The sequence below is a fragment of the Copadichromis virginalis genome, linkage group LG11 (genome assembly GCF_057382275.1).
Source record: "Copadichromis virginalis isolate Kocher_CV1m ecotype Utaka linkage group LG11, C_Virginalis_male_GT1.1, whole genome shotgun sequence".
Classification (NCBI taxonomy): Eukaryota; Metazoa; Chordata; class Actinopteri; order Cichliformes; family Cichlidae; genus Copadichromis; species Copadichromis virginalis.
The window spans coordinates 19,627,481-19,643,619 of NC_140628.1; the positions used below are offsets into that span (position 1 = coordinate 19,627,481).

Below are 16,139 nucleotides of genomic sequence, written 5' to 3' on the forward strand. Positions count from 1 at the left end.
TTCCTGCAGCCCAACCAAACATGAATCTTAAAGGAACAACAACAGTGTGCAGAGAAAACCAACATGTCACTGTCCAGTAACACTTAACCATCGTTACAATATGTTCAGGTTCATTAAACATAACTCGTTAAGTGCACATATGTTTTGAAATTTCAAATCGTGTCCAAATTCATGGGCTGCATCCTCCCGAGGACTCGGGCTTCGTGGTCTACGTGGGCTGGGTCCTCAGAAGGTCGGGTAGGCCGGAAGTAAATGGCTGGGGAAATTGGACGGTCTAGCCTTCTGATTAGCGTCACCGCTGTCTCGGTGGAGTGTAATAAGCTCGTCCGTCTGCTCCTTTCTATCTAAAATATAAGACGACACTGGAGTAAATTCTCGACCATCTCACACTTCTGTTTAATCAGTTTTCTGTTTGACGTTGATTAAGCGGTGTAAAACCAAGGTGGAACCCACCTGGGGGATTAATAAAGTTTTATTTTATCGAATTTAATCTAATAACTTTAATCTCAGCCAAACCGTTTTACTCACGAACAAATGAAACACTGAAAAAAGCCAAACATTAACATTTTTAGGTTGTCTAAGTGTTTTATATATTACGTTTAGCCTGAGTAGCAAAAGTCCGTGGTGATCTGAAAATAATATGCCGGGAGTTGTGCCGTTCTCGGCGGCTTTAGTGACCCTTGAGCTCTTGGCTACCTATCGAGCTGGTGGGTAACAGACATCAAGGAAAACGTCGAAGCACTTTTGTAAATATGCGATATCTTGATAAACCGAGCAGATATTTCAAGTTTATATACCCACGTTCTCCCCTGAAATATGTTAAAAGTTTATTTTGTGACCCAGAAAGATTAATAACGGTCATTTTAAAACTTATTAACGGCTGCCATTACCGGAAACTGGAGTTTGGCTGGGCCGCACTTTGAATTCTGGGATATGGTGGGCCACGAAGCACACACCCGACCCATCCTTCAAATTCGGTGAAAAGTGAATGTTTGTAATTCTTTGTATTACACCCCCTGGCATATGTTAATTTTGTTCTGGTTGTATACATGTTCTGTATACTGTTTCTTAATAAAGTTCAATAATTAAAAAAAAAAAAAAATCGGTGAAAAGGAGGACGCATTTGTCCGCTGCATTCGGAGGAGTTTACGAATTTAAAATAGAATCTTTGTAGAGATTGCCATAATTGTTGTACATTTCTGTGCAAATTTTAAAAAAAAGGAGTCTATGAATTTGGATCGCATCGCTGTGACATAATCGGTCTACAAAAGCGTCCTCAGGAGGATGCAGCCCATGAATTTGGACAATGTGATAAATAAAGTTAAAAAAAAAGAGGTTGCAGCCCATGAATTTGGATGTTGTTATCTGGCTGTGCCATTACCATGGTAACATGGACACCATGGCACCAAATACTTGGTGGAACTTACCTTACTTATACCTTACTAGCAAAATATTTTTTAGTAACGTAGTATATAAATATCTACTACTATTACTATACTAATACTAACACAGCAACAGTAAAGTAATAAGACAGAAGTTGACAGAGTAACTTTTGATAATGATCATGAACAGTGATTAAGAACTCTATTCTAATACAGTTAGTATTCCATGTGTGCTAGTGTGGCTTCCTAGAGTAAAAGTATATTAATAGCATTTCTCTAATGTTTTATGTCTGCAGGTGGATAAGGCAGTGCTGTTCGTCATGACTGATGGACAAATGGCAAAATACATAAGGACATATGGTGACAGAGTAGCTGTCCAGTCCTTCTGTCAACAAACTAAGTACAGCACAGATAAAGAGACTCTTCTGCAGAACCTAAGAGATAAAATTGCGACACGGAAAGTAAGATCAAAAACCAAAGGAATGCTGTGTGGTTCATCAGGTGTGTTCCACAAGCAAAGTGAAGGGATGGCAAGACAGAGAAATAAAATACTGCAGGAGAGAAGACCTGCAGAAAAATTGAAATCGGATGGCTTCATTTAAGCAGTAATGAATACCGTCAAGTGAGAACCAGAAATGGTGGAGGAACAAGACATGCAAGAAAGATGAAACACTGTTAACAGTTCAGTCCTCATCTGAAGAGGATTTTTCTGTCAGCATAACTGAAGAAGATTCACCGGTGACATTACTTGGATTTGACAGTGAGACAGATGATTTTGTCCCAGATCTACTTGAACATGGGGATTCATCTGACAGTGACACTGGCAAACAGGTTTGTTAAAATAAGAAAGTTATTATTACAAATAATGATCACTTTAAAGTTACTGTATTTTGTCGTGTTTAGTAGTGCTCGGTGGTAACATGCGACATTTTCTAATTTTGTTGTACTATTGTACTAGGTATGACTGTGCAACTGCAATAAAGAGTTGTCTTATTCAAGTGCTTTATGTACATCTACGAATATTTGCACTTCTGTAGGATGAAATTATTCCAGGAATTTGTTGTTGACTTGTGTGGTAAGGTACATTTAATACATCTGTGAAAGACTTACAGCTTTGTATTCATTGACATGTACAAAATGACTGGCTGCTGAAAAAATAATTGAATTATTTTCGTTTGTGTCTTGTGTTTGTTTTCTGGTTCACAGATTCACAATTTCCAGATGGAACACAATCCAAAAAAACTGAAATCACTCTGTGAGGCAGTGACAACACAAAGTCCAGGAAAATCCCATCATATGCATTCAACCCCAACAGACATTAAAAACACTGTCGTGGGACAGCGGCAGCAGACTGACTCAAGTGATCATGATTTCCCTGACCACTGCTCTGAAATTATTGATCTGACCAGTATAGTTCCTAACAAATCCTTCAAACTAGAGTCCCGGGACAAACTTCCAAAAGATTTGGAATTTTGTTTTCCACACATAGACGAAGCGGATACGGTTGTATGGAATCCTGAAGAGGATCTTGTCAGAGCAGATGGTGATGACACAGTCGTGATAACCCTGAATTATGTCAACAGTGAGGATCTCAGACGGGTAAGACCATGGACAGTTGTGGTTGATATGGTTTAAGTGTGACAAAATATGGAAATTTATTAATAATCAAATTCAGTAACTTGCATAGTTCTGATTTTAAAAAAAGCTGATCATGCATTCCTGCTTGGACAAAATTTAAGTATGTGTGTTATTTTCTGTAATATTCTTTTAAAAGAAATAACTTACAGTACTGTGAAACAATTGCTCGATTTCTATTAATCAGAATTCATCTCTTGTTTGTTTAAAACTTGATTTTTTTTTGCAGCAATAATACAACATTTTAAGTAGTAAGAAGTACATCAAGATCTGATAAAAACCTGTGGAATTCCACTGTAATATGTCTTTTTACTCTTGTAAGTGAGACATGTAGGCTGAAAATAAAGAGGTGTATTTTTGTTCTATTTCTTAAGACCTATTGACATATTTTGCAGACTTTTTAAGAACATTCATGATTTAGAATAAGCCAAGGTAGAAGATTGAAGAAGAGTCTTCTAATCTTGAAGGGTTAAGGTGTCTGTTGTCAATTAATGCAATATATCCTTCTCAGAATGCTGACACAAATGGATTACCTATGGATGGTTTCCTGCTACCATTGTCTTCAGCTAATGGCTTGCCCACACCCCATATGCAGTCAATACAGGAGGAAGCACCCCAGATTGCACAGGTAAGATGGATCAATTCAGGCAACCATAAACACCTACCTTTACATACTGTAGAGATGCCAAAATGTCATGCTATTTTCTGAGGATATGGCAGTTTGTGGGTCCATTTGAATTAAAAGGATATTGTCAGTTGAGAGACAATTCCAGTGTTTTACATTAAGATAAGATTAAACAGGAAATTTAGTCTTGAAATCAAATTATTTACATAACACAGCAGTGAGACATTGTTTTGGTGTCACTATTGTGTTCTCTACCTATTTTGCACAGAAGTGAGTCTTCTCATACATGTAAAGAACACTTGTATAATTTTCTGTGAGGCATACAAGGACATCCATCAGGCCACAATGTTAATGTTATATATAAATTGTCAGTGCAACCATGGTTTGGGAATGTACAGCCCACTAAAATTAGACAAATAAATTTCAAACTTTTTCAGAACATTGATATTGTGTAATCTGTACAATTCATTTGCATTTCTTATGGAATGTGCATGTTTTGTCTTTTACTCAGGACCATGGACTGAATTTCATCGCACAAGGTTTGCCTTTAGATTCAAGCAACCAACTTTCCCCATCAAATTCAGGAGACCCACAGAGCCCCCTACATGTATCAATTCGCAGGATAAAAGTTGTTGATGATCTTTTGGCTGTATTTATGGACAGTCGCATTCTGAATGAGACTTTAAAGATGAACTTTGTAAATGAAAATGCTGTTGATGATGCTGGGGTGTCAAGGGAGGTTTACACTGCATTTTGGGAGCAATTTTTGGAACAGTGTGAAGGTGAAAATGAACGAGTTCCAAGGCTGAGGCCAGACTTTAGTGAGGCTGAATGGCAAGCTGTTGGGCAGATATGGGTGAAAGGCTTACTAGACCATGGTGTCTTTCCAGTGAGGCTGTCAAGGGCTTTCATTTTAGCTTGCATCCACGGAATGGACTCAGTTGATGTAGACATTCTGATTGCATTGTTTCTCAACTATCTCCCTCCTGTTGAGAGATCAGCTGTTGAGAAGGCGCTCCAAGGCACAATGGATGAAAATGATGAAGAGGACCTGCTTGACCTCTTTACAAGGATGGGTTCCCACTTCCTACCACCTAAGAACAACATGCAGCCTGCCATTGAAACAATGGCTCATAAGGCCATTCTCCAAGAGCCAAAGTATATAATGGATTGCTTCTCCACACCCATGGCACATCTGCAGCTAAAACTGGCAGACAAGGAAAGTGTGTTGTCTCTGTATGAGACAAAGAAGGCCACAGGCAAAAGACTAGTGCAGCTATTTCAAACAACAAAATTGATGCTGCCTCACGGAGAACAAATAACATTTAACCATCTTCAGCGTTATGTTAAAAACGCTGATGAAACCAAAGCTGAAAAAATCCTGCACTTCTGCACAGGATCTTCTGTGATATGTGTTGACAAAATTTTGGTGTGCTTTAATGCTGAAACTGGGCTCAACAGAAGGCCTGTTGCTCACACCTGTGGAGCTACCCTTGAAGTGCCATGCACTTACAGTTCTTATCCTGAATTTCGCACAGAGTTCAAGGTTCTTTATTTGTCACATGCATAGTTATACAAGTATAACACACAGTGAAATGTAGCCTGACATATATATATATATATATATATATATATATATATATATATATATATATATATATGTAGTATATACATTGGGTGAATGTGCAGTAGTAGCAGCAAGCAGGTGAATTCTGTACATTAATATGAATAGACATCTGACTATTTTACAGGATAGACAATATAAACATATTTAAAATTAAAGGAATTGAAATGTACATTGTGCCTTGGTTTAGTGTCTGGAAGAGTCCTGTCTCAGTCAATTATAGATGATGTGAGCGGGCGGGTGTGTGTGTTTAGGGCACGGATGGCTTGGGGATAGAAGCTCCTCTTGAGTCTCTCTGTCCTTGCCCAGAAGATGCGGAACCTTCTACCAGATTGCAGAAGTTGGAACAGTTTGTTGCCAGGATGGGACGGGTCCTTCAGTATCTGCGCTGCTCTAGTCCGGCATCTCCTGGTGTAGGTGTCCTGAAGCGGGGGGAGAGCAATCCTGCAGCAGCAGCAGAGTTCGACAATGTCCTTTCCAGCAATTACTTTGAAATGGACATCATTTGAACTTGATGAGTGTACTAATGGTTACAGCTGTAATTGTTATTTGTATGATTATCCTTGAGTTCATAAATTCTGTCTTGTTTCATTTTGTCATTGAAGCATTTGATATATTCAGCCGTATAACAAGCAGTCACAAATTTAATTTTCTGATGGTTTAGTTGTATGTTAGGTCAGATTTCACAAGGACTCTTTATTGTTTAAAATTCTTTGAAAATGACCGCATCTTTAACTTCTGTTGAAAACAAGGTTTGTGTTTAGCGTTAGAGAGACATATCACATCAAAATTTGCTGTACACATTGTCATTGTTTTCTTTTACTCCTGCCATCAGCCAGAATAAAGGCTCTCTTTTGTTTTAAGTTCATTGTCCTCTCTCTCTCCTTGTCTGCTTTTGGGTACGTTCTGTCAACACACCTGCATACCCCACAGTGACACACATTGGCTTGCTGTTTATCCATCTAGAATGTTTTGTTGTGAGTTGCCTAGTTTTGGGAGATATTAGCTGTAGAGATCTCTTCCTTGTTGAAAAACAACATGAAGCTACATAAGGTCTACATAAAGACATTGCTACTAAGCATTAAGTACCATGTGAAACAAGAGAAGGGTAGGCTTGTACAGTCAATATCTCTAAAATTGGGCAACTCACACTAAAGCAATGTGGATTAAGGAATACTACAGCTAGCGAACAGAAAAATGTGTAAATTTGATTTTAGGGTGAAAAGTCCATTAATATTAGTAAAGAATGTCACTATGGTTGCGAAAGAAGTTATTGAAAGTTAATGATAAGATCCTGTTTACAAATTCTTAAAGCTGATGTGGCCTATAAACATCTTGTAACAATAAGTCCTATTTTCCCTTGATTAGCTTCCAAAATGTTTACTAGTTGTTTTGTTAAAAATCATATTGCCATCACAAGTTATTTTTTTTGAAAGGACTTTGCCATAATGTGACATACAGATGATTCACAATTCTTTATACCGTCTTATATAATTACAAATTAACAAGCAATGATAATCAGATTTAACAGTTTCTTGGATAAACAAGATTGTAGGCCAGGATTTCTAATTAGATTAAATAGTATATATTGTTAATTATAAAATATTGCTACATTTTTGACAGATTATGCACTTCTGACTACCCTTCTCTGAAATTAAAGTGCCTGGGAACACAGGCAGTCAATACACAGATGTTGTCGATATGCTTTTGTCATTTGCAATTTTTTAGTTGTCTGTACTACATAGTCCAAAAAAAAATTAGAAATTGATTAGATTTCAGTTTATTTGTCCGGTAGTTCAACAACACATATCATCCTTTCAGAAGTGGTGAGTTTTGCAAAAATAGCATTCGAATGTAACAGAACAGGTGGGTGCAAAGAATTTGTTATTCAGCTGATAAAATAAGCTTCAGATAAATTCAGTGACCAAAAAAGAATGTTTATATCTATTAGAAATTCTAAGAGTTCAAAAGGTCTCAATTTAGTTCTTTATTTTTTCAGTTTTGTTTAACCAACATTAAAAAAACTAAAGCTCTTCTGGAATCAGAATAAATAGTTAAAAAAAAAGAAGCAAAAATGACATAAAATAATTATATTTTTAGCCAGAGAAACTTAGTTCAGAAAAATGCCAAGGTGTCCCCTCTCAGATTATGATGCCCCTTAGTACCATTTCATGTAGCCTGCCAATGTGACAGTTGGCGTTATAATATATATAAAGCAACAAGGCATAATAGCATATCTCTTCGATTTTAAACAGTATTCTAGCCAACATCAACAACTAAACATTCCCATCATTAACAAATAGAGATGGTGTAAATAAAAACTCAACTCAATTATTACAAAATACTCAACATAAACCACCATTATCTGAGTAAACACTGTACATTAAAACTCCTAACACATTAAATTAAGATGTGTCTTATGTTTTGATCCATGTATCAAGCCAAATACACAGTTAAAGTAATTCGAAGTAATACACATAGACATGGAACTTGATAACATTTGACAGAACATTACAATGTTTTTGTGCTAAAGAACACTCAGAATATCATTAACAGGCAGAGACTTCCCTTTATACTTTAGTTCACTGACCCTCCTGGAACACAACAATAAATATTTCTATATAAGATATTCTCATAAATGACTGTGTACTAGAAAGCTTACAGTTTACAGTCTGTTTAACATCCAGAAGTTAGCTTTCTCACATATAGCACAGGTCAATTTTGAGAAATGTTCTCTGCTGCAGTGTATGCAATTTACACTAATGCCATGATGTTCTCTCTTAAATGCATGTACAAGTTCACAGCCTGATATGGGTCTGTTGGTGGAGTCAGATGGGACTCAGTCATGATGATGTTGCACAGTTCATATACATCGGGGTCACATGGTTTGGTCAGTTGAAAAACACACTCAGTTTTACACATTTCAACATGTTCTTCTTCAGTGGGGCAAAGGAAGTCTCTTGTCCCGTAGAGCTCAGGTAATGTATACATTACATTAGGTCGACCACTGGGGATATTGATGTTTGTTGATGGCCTGATGGAGTGTGTATTCCAAACCTGTGCAGTGTCATCCAGCTCATCTGTTAAAAAGAATACAGAAATTTAAGAAATGCGATCGCATGTACGTATATACATATACGCGAATCACGATGAGACAACTCACTCACTGAGAGGAAGGTTTCTTATATTTATGCAATTTATTATTTTTAAACAATCGTGTGCATTTTTGTAATCATGTACTTTACCTAATGCCATCTGTACAAGTGTTTCACACACTAACTACGGTTACTGTTATGCTGTGATATCTTACATTAGTACTATTAGTCTTATTACTACCTGCTTGGCTCATCTACTCACCTCATAATAATCAATTTGTTTTATGTCACTGATCATTGTATTTTGTATTTGTAAGTTATTTTGATATCCCAATCAAAATAATTCCAAATTGTAAATAGTTAATATTATAGATAAGAAATTTTCATATGCCATGTCAACATAAACAACATAGATGTTAGGTCTGTGAAGGTTCTCAGTCATCCAGGTCATCGTAGTCAAAGGAGCTTGCAAAGAAAAGCATCTGGACTTCTATAAGTTGCTTGAAGACGTTTCACCTCTCATCCGAGAAGCTTCTTCAGTTCTAAGGTCAAATGGTGGAGAGTCCCAGATATAAACCTAGTGGGAGTAACCCCCCACAGAGGGACAAAAGGACCCCCTGATGATCCTCTAATCGCCTGAGCCAAGGTGTGAAACTGGGCCTGGGTCCCAATCAGCCAGTTTCGGGTGTGTTCATTGTGAAACCTGGCCCCACCTTATCATGCGAATTCCTGAGGTCAGATGGCCCAGGATGTGAGTGGGCGTTAAGGCGTCTGGGAAGGGATCTCAAAACTGGATTATAGATGGCAGAGAGTTGGTGTCGTAAACCCCCGCCTCTGTTCAAAGATGGTCGCTCACAGTGGACATAGATGGCTTCTTTCACTCCTCTTTCAAACCATCTGTCCTCTCTGTCCAAAATGTGAACATTGGCATCCTTGAAAGAGTGTCCTTTATCCTTAAGATGCAGATGGACTGCTGAGTCTTGTCCTGTGGAGGTGGCTCTTCTGTGTTGTGCCATGCGCTTGTGAAGTGGCTGTTTGGTCTCTCCAATGTAGAGGTCTGAGCATTCCTCGCTGCACTGTACAGCATACACCACATTGTTAAGTTTGTGTTTTGGCGTTTTGTCTTTCGGGTGAACCAGTTTCTGTCTGAGTGTGTTGCTGGGTCTGAAATACACTGGGATGTCATGCTTGGAGAAAACTCTCCTGAGTTTCTCTGATACACCGGCTACATAGGGGATGACAATGTTGTTGCGTCTGTCCTTCTTATCCTCCCTCGCTGGTGTCTGGTCTTCTTTTCTGTGCCTCTTTGCTGACTTTAAGAATGCCCATTTAGGATAGCCGCACGTTTTGAGTGCTTCTTTACATGTGTGTGTTCCTTCTTTTTTCCTTCAGGCTTAGAGGGAACATGTTCTGCCCGGTGGTGTAGGGTCCTAATTACTCCAAGTTTGTGTTCCAAAGGGTGATGGGAGTCAAAGAGGAGGTACTGGTCCGTGTGTGTGGGCTTCTGGTAAACTTCGATGTTGAGTTTGCCGTTCTCTTCAATGTGCACGGCGCAGTCCAGGAAAGGCAAACAGTTGTCCTTTGTGTCTTCCCTGGTGGACTTGATGTTTTTATCCACAGCGTTAATGTGCGCAGTGAAGGATTCCACTTCTTGTGTCTTGATTTTGACCCAGGTGTCGTCCACATATCTGTACCAGTGGCTGGGTACTCTTCCTTTGAAAGAGCCAAGAGCCTTCCTTTCCACTTCCTCCATGTAAAGGTTGGCTACAATAGGTGACACGGGGGAGCCCATGGCACAGCCATGTTTTTGTCTGTAAAAACCTTCGTTGTACTTGAAATATGTAGTGGTGAGGCAGAGGTCTAACAGTGTGCAGATCTGATCGGGTGTGAAGTTGGTCCTGTCCTCCAAGGAGCCGTCTTCTTGTCCTCCCTCTAAGCCTGAAGGAAAAAAGAAGGAACACACACATGTAAAGGAACTGAAGAAGCTTCTCGGATGAGAGGTGAAACGTCTTCAAGCAACTTAAAGAAGTCCAGACGCTTTTCTTTGCAAGCTCCTTTGACAACATAGATGTTACTGTAGTCTTGGTTGTTGAGCTCTTCCTTAAGGCGGCCGATTGCTTAAACCTAAATTATAGTATTTACACAATTTTTCATTTCATTTACTCCCTGCTCCTCTCAACCGCTTCTTCCTGTCTTGTCTCTTTCTTCCTGCAAGTCTCTCCATTCCCTAAACCTGGCACAGGTCTCATCTCTCACAATACTTCGTGTATTACCTCTCTATCACTTCCTCAGTTTCCTTTATCTCTCACTCACACACACATGCATCCATACACGCAACAAAACATATTTTATTAACTCACCTGGATGAGTCCCATGCAACAAAACTGAAGGAGGTTTTTGTCCAGAAACCCACCATCAAAGTACCCGTTGTCTCTGATGTCTGCAAATAAGGATAACCAGAACTCCAGACACTGGCTGCGAAGAAAACGCCACCAGTATTCAATCCTTTGATTGGCGGTACTTGCTCCCTCCAAGTAACTCTCAAGGGTGTCGTTAGGAGCCACGGGCACAAGGAAACGCTGAAAGCCTCTAACATGGCCATTTTCAGTTCCAAGATCGCCCCTCACAACTCTAGGGCAGCCTTTAAACGCTGCACCGCTTCTATGTAATACCCCCCGATCACTTTCGGATTACTATTTGTTGTGTATGCATTAAGCCAGATTATTTTTCTCGAGAAACCGTCAATACTACCATTGATACAGATACCATATGGCTTCAGTTTGTCGTAGGAGTCCATGTGCCAGATGAAATTCGGCCCTTTTGAAAAATAGTTCCTTCGCCTGAAACGTCTTGCTTGCCTCAGTGCGACGCCTCGGGGATCCAGCTCCTTCAAAACCAAGCGCACATCCTCTTTCCTCACGCGTAGTCCATGTTCCCTGCATTTAGCGTACATCCATCGGTATCCGTGAAGCTGCCCAGAGTACTGCAATTGGTTGTCTATAAATTCAACCAAGACGGCCAGGTCAGAGTACGCTTTGTGGCGAGTGTGTCCCCTTGCGCTAAGAACTCTCTTCAGATGTCTTTCGCTTATATGAAAACTGTGTCTACTGCAAAGCACAGTTTTAATGTCTTTATAGTTTAGTCCAAGCTCAAAGTAAAAATCTATGAATCGCTCAAATGGGTGTGTGTCCTCCATCGCTGTGGTTGTTTCTAAGGTTTCAGTGCTGATTTGGAGGTCCATGGTACAGACTTTTGCGAGATCTCGCAAAAGTTTTGCGAGATCCCGAGTTTGTTTTGCGAGATCTCGCAAAAGTTTTGCGAGATCCCGAGTTTGTTTTGCGAGATCTCGCAAAAGTTTTGCGAGATCCCGAGTTTGTTTTGCGAGATCTTGCAAAACTTTTGCGAGATCTCGCAAAAGTCCGTCTTAATTTTTTTTCTCCCATGTCCCCTGCGGGGCTCCGTAAAAAACAACAAGCACGCATGCTACAAACTTTACCCAAGTCATTTAGACAGCCGTTAGCACATGATTCTCCTTATGGGGACCTGATATGTTTAATATGTTGCTGAGAATATAGCCCAGAAGAAGCGTATAGTATAGCTTTTATTTTGGAAAGAACCATTTCTCTGTAATAAACTCTCTTTTCCAAAGATGAGTGATTCCTCAATCAGATAGATTTACTTTTTTTTATTATTATTTTTGTTGTTTCAGCAACATTAAATTTAAAAACTGTACTTTTGAGTTAAAATATATATTTATAATTTTAATAAATGACAAGTTAAAAAGGCATGAACATTTTTTGTATCGATAAAATATAAAACCGTGACACCAAAGTATCAAACCGAACCGAACTGTGAATTTTGTGTATCGTTGCACCCCTAGTATTCACATAGTGCATAAATAGAAAAGCCACAAAAAAACTATAAAGTGTAATTTGTACTATATACAAATGTACATGCTTGTATGTGTGTTTTAGAAGGTATTTATTGTGTGTATTGTTACGTGGTCAGTCACGTTTGTTTCCGTCATGGTCCAGGTGAGTTGGCTGTTTTTTTCATGTTCTCACTTCTGAGCAGAGCCTCTTCCCTGCCCCTGTTTGCTCAGGGGCTAACAACAGGCAGTATTTAGGACCCGTGTCCTTATCTATTTCTCAATAGTTTGTCAGCTTACAGGCTTGGTAACAGGCCACCTTTGCCCTTTGTAATTTATGTCTATGATTAACTTACATCCTTCTCCTTGTGCTCACAGTAGTTCCACAGTTTAGTATTTATTTATTTATTGTCATTGTCAAGAACAATGAAATTGCGTTTGGGGCTTCCATACAACCCAAAAAAAAGAAGAAAATAATAAATACCCCTTAAAACCCAAGTGTACATATTTAACCCAGTGTGACTCCAATGCAATAAGACAATCCTTAGCAATAATGTTCGTAGAAATTCAGACAAAGACCTGAGAAACATGACAAAATACAACAATGCAACCCATTCAATATTATTGTACTGTGAGATATGATATCAGATATGATAGTTATCTATTTAAGAAAGAGGGGGGGGGCAGGAGGGGGAAGAGAATAAAGATATGATGCACCAATGCAGACCAGTTCATTGCTATTAAGAAGTTGGATATGGTTATTGTCCGTGAGAGGGGGGCAGAGAGTTCAGGAGCCTCACAGCCTGTGGATACAGGCTGTTGGCCAGTCTGGATGTTCTGGCCTGTATAGACCTGTACCTTCTCCCTGAGGGCAGCAGATGGAAAAGGTGGCGCGCAGGGTGATGTTGGTCCCGCAGGATACTGTGCACCCTCCTCAGACAGCGAGTGGGGAAGATATTACTGATCTCTGGCAGACTTGTTCCAATAATTCTGCCAGCTTCTTTCACCACCCGCTGGAGTGCTTGCTGATCGGCCTTGGTGCAGCTGGGGAACCACACTAGAAATCCATACGTCAGAACGCTGCTGATGGCACAGTTGTAGAAGTTCAACATCAGAGATCTGGGAATGTGTGCGCTCCGCAGTCTCCTCAGGTAGTAGAGGCGCTGTTGGGCCTTCCGTACAACTGAGGTGATATGGTTGCCCCAGGACAGGTCCTCGGTCACAGTTACCCCCAAGAATTTAAAACTGCTCACCCTCTCCACCGCCTCACTGCCAATGAAGAGATGTAGATGGTTGTTATGACCCCTCTTCCGGAAATCTACAATGATCTCCTTGGTCTTTTTGGTGTTTAAGACCAAGTTATTGTCGTGGCACCATGACTCTAGTTGTTGCACCTCTGTCCTATAGTTTGTCTCATCATTGTTGGATATAAGTCCGAGCACTGTAGTGTCATCTGCAAACTTAACAATGAGATTGGACGCGCAGGAGGAAATACAGTCATGGGTGAAGAGAGTGTATAGCAGAGGGCTCAGAACACACCCCTGAGGGGCACCGGTGTTGACCACAAGGGTGGAAGAGGTGTTCTTACCCACTCTGACACTCTGTCTACGGTTAGTGAGGAAGTCCACAATCCAGTTGCACAGAGAGGAGTTAAGTCCCAGTTGGTGGAGTTTGGGACGGAGTTTGGGACGGAGTTTGTATGGCCGGATGGTATTAAAAGCCGAGCTGTAGTCTACAAAGAGGAGCCGTGCATAGGTGTTCCTGTGTTCCAAGTGCTTCAGTAATGTGTGCAGCACTGTGGCGATCGCATCCTCGGTTGACCGGTTCTCCCTGTATGCAAACTGGTGCGAGTCCAGGGATGGTGGAAAAGCAGCTCTGCCACTGTTCAGAACTGCCACTGTCTCCCCAGCCTTCTCCTTGCTGCACCTCCTCTAATATCTCTCTCCCTCTGTTCACAGTGCCACCTGTTTGAGACCTCCACACTCAGTAACTTCTCTAGTGTGCCCTTGTTTAAACTTCCACGCCATGCAACCTCTCCTTATGGCAATGTTTCATTTGACGTTTTTGCAGTAAAGCTTGTGTGAGAACAGTAACCTTGGCACTCATGATTGAATCTGCGTGTGGGTCCACGTTTGGCCTCCGGGCCCCGTTGTAACAGTTTCTCCTATAACAGAATCAGTCTGGGTTTTCACTTCGGGCTTAAACTGGACAACTGCACATTGATTTATTGAGAATCACCACACAAACTGATTGCATGGTTAGAGCATATTTTGCTGACATTTTAAACAGTGATCACTCATCTAAGAAAATCATTTACAAGTCTATTCATAAAAATCCAATTATTTGAAGTCCACCAATGATTCAGTGGTGGAATAATACAGTCTTGCCGAGGTGTCTGTCAACTATCTGATATCAAAATAAATGAAACATTTTAGTCAAGCTAGAACTGTTGCAGTGACTTAGCTGACAAGAACAGCACCTGGTGTGGTTTTCTGCTGCTGTAGCCTGCTCAATATCTGTTGTCAAGTGCCTCAAAAAGAACTAAACATATGAGATAGATATTAGTATCTTAACATGCTTATGCCTTAATACAACTTTCAGCATTCATTGGTGCTATCAGACCATATCATCACCATAAAAACTTCAATTAAAGTAATTATCTTGATAAATATGTAGTTCAATTTACTGATAGTTGACCTGTTTTATGAGGTGCAAATACAGATTTCTGGTTTTGTATTATCCTTGTAAAAAGAGTAGGGTAAATATGAAAGTGAAAAATATACCACTGAAAACTGGTGCCTGGTTTTTATTGATATATGCTGTAAGATAAAACATATGTGGCAATAACGGTTAAATAAATTTTGAGGGGTCGGTAGTATGAAGAGTTGGACAGCACCAGGCCCCAACATTGTTCACGCCTACTGGCTGAAGAAGCTGACTGCAATCCACGAGCAGCACAAATGAACCAACTGCTAGTTGACGAGAGACACCCAGATTGGCTTATCGAATGCCGGCCAGTCCTGATCCTCAAGGACCCCCAGAAGTGGCCGATCCCCTACCGACCATAACCTGCCTAAGCACCACATGGAAGCTCCTGTCAGGCATAGCGGCTAAGATGAACAGGCACATGGTTCAATGCATGAATGGGATGGGCAAGAATACCCGAAGCGCAAAGTGCTAAAGTGAATTGTTAAATGTTGTCATTTTTATGCTTACCATCTCTACATTGTTTTAACTCTGTGATGAAAGAAATTCCGTTGTCTCTGACCACTGGCTGGAGAGGCTTTTATTGCAGATACATTCTATCTGGAAGATCTGTTTCTTGTGATGTTGCTTCCTGCTTTTATGACCCTTTTGGTCAGCAGGAGGTCACACACACACACACACACACACACACATTCTTACCTGCATACACACACACACACACACACATATACATACAGTGCCTTGTCTTTGTAACCAAGGGGGGTTTATGAGGGGAGGTACTTTGTATTGTGTGAACTGTTTTCCCAATAAAAGGCAGCAAGCGGAGGCCGGATTCGGGGTCATTTTGTGGTAGACACCGACGAGGCCTCCCTTGCAAGTAAATCGATCGATCGCTGACTGTCTTGTTTTCTTCATGATGAATAAGTCTCTAAACTAGCGGGGCTTGTGGAAACACAAACCCAACACAAAGTGTACCCGAGGCGCAAAACACCAGCTACTGGTAGACCGAACAATCAGCTGAGACTGCAAGACCAGACTGACCAACCTGTGCACTGCCTGGATTGATTACAAGAAGGCCTATGACTCAATGCCCCACACATGGATCCTGGAATGCCTAGAACTGTACAAGATCAATGGGACCCTAAGAGCCTTCATCAAGAACTCAATGGGGATGTGGCGTACAACACTAGAGGCCAACTTCAAG

General features: G+C 40.3%; 1 protein-coding gene and 1 pseudogene across 1 annotated transcript; one reads left to right on the top strand and one right to left on the bottom strand.

Moving 5' to 3' along the window:
• The first annotated feature begins 1,999 nt into the window (after window positions 1–1,999).
• On the top strand, window positions 2,000–5,212 carry LOC146698392 (uncharacterized). The gene is made up of 4 exons (XM_085472792.1): window positions 2,000–2,213; window positions 2,589–2,981; window positions 3,529–3,645; window positions 4,154–5,212. The coding sequence occupies exons 2-4, from the start codon at window positions 2,604–2,606 to the stop codon at window positions 5,210–5,212; spliced, it is 1,554 nt and encodes a 517-aa protein (XP_085328918.1). The 5' UTR covers window positions 2,000–2,213; window positions 2,589–2,603.
• Window positions 5,213–7,429: 2,217 nt separating this feature from the next.
• Window positions 7,430–11,597, bottom strand: LOC146698393 (uncharacterized; annotated as a pseudogene).
• Between the last annotated feature and the right edge of the window lie 4,542 nt (window positions 11,598–16,139).

What these genes read in the sequence shown, in the direction of transcription:
- LOC146698392 (XM_085472792.1), top strand. Translation starts at nt 2,604, where the DNA reads ATGGAACACAATCCAAAAAAACTGAAATCACTCTGTGAGGCAGTGACA. An exon ending in ACAGTGAGGATCTCAGACGG is followed by an intron (nt 2,982 to 3,528) that starts GTAAGACCATGG and finishes TATCCTTCTCAG; the next exon opens with AATGCTGACACAAATGGATT. An exon ending in AAGCACCCCAGATTGCACAG is followed by an intron (nt 3,646 to 4,153) that starts GTAAGATGGATC and finishes TCTTTTACTCAG; the next exon opens with GACCATGGACTGAATTTCAT.